General features: G+C 48.2%; 1 protein-coding gene across 1 annotated transcript in view; it reads left to right on the plus strand.

The window, feature by feature from the left end:
* Positions 1 to 5,226, plus strand: part of TMEM138 (transmembrane protein 138) — a 5,824-nt gene extending 598 nt beyond the window's left edge. The window contains exons 2-5 of the mRNA XM_008707473.2: positions 1,493 to 1,758; positions 2,811 to 2,982; positions 4,144 to 4,219; positions 4,494 to 5,226. Coding sequence (XP_008705695.1) covers positions 1,631 to 1,758; positions 2,811 to 2,982; positions 4,144 to 4,219; positions 4,494 to 4,606 — 489 coding nt within the window. The 5' untranslated portion in view covers positions 1,493 to 1,630 and the 3' untranslated portion in view covers positions 4,607 to 5,226. The remainder of the gene's footprint in view (positions 1 to 1,492; positions 1,759 to 2,810; positions 2,983 to 4,143; positions 4,220 to 4,493) is intronic.
* Positions 5,227 to 5,387: the final 161 nt, after the last annotated feature.

Here is a 5,387-nt window from a genome sequence, read left to right on the forward strand (position 1 = left end):
TTTGGAAGGGAAGAGGGGGGGGGGGGGCGGGCTCATTCTTTCCCCCCTTGCAGAGTAGTTGCGAGGGTTAAAGGAAATTGTCCTGGTCGCCCCGTTTCTCACGGTGCTGGTAGTAGGTGATAGCTATCGGTATTATTTGGCGAATGCGGAATCTCCGCTCAGGGAAAGTGCCATCATGCAGCCACTAGGCTGGGACTTTCGGCCAGGTGAGCTGGATGCGGTCGCTTAACCTCTCAGAGCCTCCGTGTGATCTGGGGATTATATTCATCCTAACGGCAGCTTCTCAAGATGGGTGTAGGATTAAGTAACCCGATGAATATAAAAAGAGTTTGTAAATTGTAAAACCTTTTGCAGACGTTAATTTGATCTCACCCTCTTACACCTCAGAGCATTTTGAAATTTGTTTATAGATTTGACCCAGCTGGAGGGGTCACAGGACACCTGCAGAGCGACTTCTGGGCCTTGGAATGTATGAAAGTAAAGGCCCAGCTCCCCTTACCCGGTGCCACTGTGTTGCTACCACCTTAAATATAGAGTTTTGCAGGAGAGCGCCGTTTCCTCTGCACTGCCTGCACCACTTCCCACTTATGCGCCAACATCTTTCACACCTAGTTACGTATCAGCCCGGCTGTTATAGGAGAGGCAGCTTTGCCCAGTGTTTAAAAGCACAGACGCTGGACCTAGGCTGCCTGAATCCCAATCCCAGCTGTGCCACTGCTACGAGCAGTGTGACGTAGAGCAAATCATTTTACCTGTCTGAGCCTCAGTTGTCCTATCTGTGTAATGGGTAGAGTGATTATAGTGTGTCTTCTATAGACTTCATGGGGTTATTGTGAGAGTTACAGAATTTTAGTGCTTAGAATAGTCCCTGGCAAGGGAGGCCTGGCTGGCTCAGTCAGTGGAGCATGTAACTTGATATTAGGGATCAGGGTCATGAGTTTGAGCCCCATGTTGGGTGTAGAGATTACTTAAAAAAAAAAAAAAATAGTCCCTGGCATATTGTGAGTGATATGTAAAGGTTTGCTGCTGCAGTTAGTATTAGAATTAGTATTAACTGCACGACCAGACAGGCACTCTTTGTAGTGCTCCTAGATTCCTTTGAACTCAAAAGTGGTTAGAAAGAGCTCTGCGTTGGGGCGCCTGGCTGGCTCAGTTGGAGGAGCATGTGACTCTTGGTCATGACTTCGAGCCCCACGTTGGGTGTAGAGATTACTTAAAATGAATACATTAAAACTTAAAAAAAGAAAGAGCTCTGCATTTAGAAGTTTCCAGGCATGGAGAAAGTTTGAGGGTGACGGTCCCTAGGAGTGACTAGTTGGGTTTTTTGAGAGGTGGTAGTGGTTTTGGTCACTGATGTATCCCAAGCCCCTAGAATGGTGCCTGGTGTGTAGAAGGCCCTCAGTAAATATTTACTGTTTTAATGGATTTCTAACCATCTCTCTCTCTCTCTCTCTCTCTCTCTCTCTCTCTCTTTTCCTTTTTGCCTCAACAGGCCCTTGTCTTAGAGCAAGGAAAGCAGCTCCAATTTGAGGAATTAGTGCTTCTCTACCAGTGCTGGGGAGAAAGCCAGGAGCTGTCTTCTGGGGAACTGTGGAATGTGCGCCTGGGGGCCCAGTAAAGCAGAAGGAAGATGCTCCAGACCAGTAACTACAGCCTGGTGCTCTCTCTGCAGTTCCTGCTGCTGTCCTATGACCTCTTTGTCAATTCCTTCTCGGAGCTGCTCCGGATGGCTCCTGTCATCCAGCTGGTGCTTTTCATGTGAGTTCAGTGGGTGGCACTGGACAGCTGAACCCAAGCAGTTTGAAGGCCCTGACAATTGTGATTTAGCTTTTTAAAGTTATTAATAGAGAAATCTTAGGGAAAATAAAATTTCGCATGTCTTGGATACTCCACAGACATGTCACGGGTCCCATATTTATACGCTTCTAACAAGGGTCTGGGATCCAGGGAGCAGTCAGACGGTCATTTTCTCCATCTGTGAGTAGAAGTATTGTCTTACATTGCCGTGGAAGAGGATTGCAGAACGGCGGGCTGAAAGGGCAGTCATATCAGTTATATATTTGGGACGGAAGCTATTGGCATTTTTCTTCCACAATGATTTATAGACTCCACGAGGCAAGTTATCAACAGAAAACCAGTCTTCGACACTGTCGTCCTTCATTCAGCAAGTGTTCGTTGGCCTGCCAGACAAGGTTCTGGGTGCAGGGGTAAAGCTGACAATTTCCTGCCTTCTCAGGATTTCCACTCAAGTGGAAAGAGACAATGAATACATTCTTTTTAAAGATAGTTTTGAATAGTAACAAATATTGTACAGTGGATGGAAGGCGGGTGGGGCGGAGAGGGGAGGGCTCCTTGAGGCAGTGGGGATAAAGGAGGGTTTCGGAAGAGGAGACATTGGAACTGAGACTTGAAGGGCCCTAAGACACCGGCCGTGGAAAGATCAAGGGAAAGGCATTGCCGGCTCTCTAGATGGAAATGTCTGGCAGGCCCAGGTTATGTGACAGACAGGGCTGGGTTTTTCTGGATATAGGAAAGAAAGCAGCTTCTCCTCCCAAGCATCTAGAAGGTTAAGAGCACCAGAGCAGGAAAGTCTTGTCTATGGGCTGCACCTCACTGATGGGGCCAGCAGGTAGTTTGAGCCTCATGTCATTTGGGACCCAAGGCCCATGCCACCTGGTTGGCGGGTGGGTGGTTTCAGAGGCCTACAGCACAGGGAAGGCCAGACTTCATGGCGTCCCTTAGAACTTAGGGCCAGCTCTTGGGTCGTCACACAGACCTCCATTTGGCTGTGTTCTGTTTGATGTCTGCAGCATCCAGGATATCGCAATCCTCTTCAACATCATCATCATTTTCCTCATGTTCTTCAACACCTTCGTCTTCCAGGCTGGCCTGGTCAACCTCCTGTTCCACAAATTCAAAGGGACCATCATCCTCACAGCTGTGTACTTCGCCCTCAGCATCTCCCTTCATGTCTGGGTCATGGTAAGAGCGGAACTCTGCGTTCCTGAATCCTTAAGGGGCTAGAAGTATCTTTTCTCTAGGAACCCAGCATCATTTTTTTCCATCTCACAGAATCCTTGACAGGAAACAGGTGTGGATGTTTGTGGTGCCGCCTGGGCTCGGGCATGTGCAAGTTGCATAAGGCCCTCTGCCCAACCTTTGGTGTTAAAGAACTGCCTTATCCAAGAGTCAGGGGACACTTCTGGAATACTCTCTTCACCTTTGCCCCAAACAGTTCTGCCAAAGGTAAAACAGGAAGGTGACTGTGTTTCATCCTTAGCTGTCTGGGCAGGTGGGTGTTGGGACAAGGTATTCTTAGACATCGGTGTCTGATGGGAAATGGCCAGGTCAAGAGTGCCACTTGCCCTTTAGCGCTTCATGTCCTCTGCTCTGTCCCCATCACACCAGAAGGACTCATCTCCAAGGTGCCGACACGGCCTTATAGCAGATCCCAGTTTTCACGGTTCCAGATTTCTCCTGCTTCACGAACTGTTCCATCTCTTTGGGTATCGCCTGTGTTTCTCAAGTACTCATTTTGATAGGACACATTAAAACCTCAGGGTTCTCTAGTCACTTCTCTACCAAAGCCGCCTGCCTAGACTGAACCTTCTGTTAAGCTGCCCTTGTTATTCCACGGAGAGAAGTAGAGCTCACAGGAAAGAAATAGCAGTGCCCGAGTCTCTAGGTGCTTGCTGAAGAGGATTGTCTCGGCTCTGGTTCTTGGGACCAAAATAGGTCCTGGCTTTGTACTTTGTACTATAAAGCTGTTAATCTGATTAAACCCTGAGTGCACTAAGCCTTTATCTGACCGGAACTGAGCCAGAGATCTTGAAGGCAAGACAGTGACCACACTGAACTCCTGAGATAATGTATATCACTTCTCCTTGGAAAAGGCAATGGAATGAAAGGGAATAAATAGCTTAGTTCAAACTTCCTCCTTCAGCGTTAAAGAATGCTTCCTTTGCACAGAAAAGGGAGTTTGAAGCTCCTTTGAGAAACACTCCTTGGGGTTGTGGGAAGAAAGAAGGAGGGTGAGATTAGCCTGATTTAAAACCGAGGGTCATTTCTGCAGCTCACCAACTCGGAGATGCTAGGGCCTCATCTGGTCCCTAACCTTTCCCTGTCTACTCATGTCTCCTTCAGAACTTACGCTGGAAAAACTCCAACCGCTTTGTCTGGACAGATGGACTTCAAACGCTGTTTGTATTCCAGAGACTAGGTAAGGACCAGAGCAACCTCAGGCCTCACTTCGGTCCCACCAATGGCTCAGGCAACTAAGGGCTGTGATCCTGGCTTTCCCAGTCCATCACTGCCAGCATGGGATGAGTGAAACAGCCATGACAAGAACAGGAGAAATGACGGCCCACTGCCCTTGCTGGGAGTCACTGGGAAATCATGAGGCAGGGCCCCTCCGCCTTGTTAGGTTGTGTTCTTAGCCTGAAACGAATGTTCGGGAGCATCCCTGAAGCTTCTTTCCTACTTATTGTCCACAGCGGCAGTGTTATACTGTTACTTCTACAAACGGACAGCTGTGAGGCTGGGCGATCCTCGCTTCTACCAGGACTCTTTATGGCTGCGCAAGGAGTTCACACAAGTCCAGAGGTGACCGCTTCTTGTCACACTGATGGGTGGATGCCTTTCCTTCCTGACGGAGACTGTATTTGTGGCCCTGTGGGGTGGGGGTTGGCCCTATGCACAGGAAGCACCTTGACTTTCCTAGGACAGGCTCAGGCCACTCGTGTTCAGCAGTCAAGAAGGAGGATCTTTCCTCTTGCAAATTAAAGTGTTTCCCAATACAGGCTTCAGTACACAACCCTCCCTGGCCTCCTACCTCAGTTCTGCCCCTTTTCCTTTCTTGCTCTCTACCCCTCTTCTCACAAAGGGCTGTGGGGCTTGGTCCTTGGGAAGCTATCACTTAGCCTGGTGCAGGAGGGGCTCCTGGCACCTGCTTTCTTTGCGCCAAACATAATTAATGGATGCAAAGAGGGACATTTCTGAGCTCCTGACTGATCACACCATAGACATTTAGATTTTATACCCAAGGGATTTTTTTTACATTTTATAAATGGGAAATAAATTGAATTCTTTTTCCGTAAATGGTGGAGTATGTTTGTGTAGCTAGATCTCTTGGCAGATAAGAGGCATGTCAAGTCCTGGCCTTAGCGTGTACTTGACGCAGGGAGCAGCTTGAGCCACAGAACAAATAAAGATATTTATCGAGTGCCATTATGAGTACAAGCTATTTTTGTAGAAATTCAAGATGCAATCTGATGTCCCACTTCAACCCTTGGAGTTCCAGACTTCCGTGCCTTTTTTTTTTTAAATATTTATTTATTTACTTACATGAGAGAGAACGGGTGCCTGGGGACGGTGCTGGGGGGGGGGGG

Source organism: Ursus maritimus, unplaced genomic scaffold, assembly GCF_017311325.1.
Source record: "Ursus maritimus isolate PB19 unplaced genomic scaffold, ASM1731132v1 scaffold_23, whole genome shotgun sequence".
NCBI classification, from domain to species: Eukaryota; Metazoa; Chordata; class Mammalia; order Carnivora; family Ursidae; genus Ursus; species Ursus maritimus.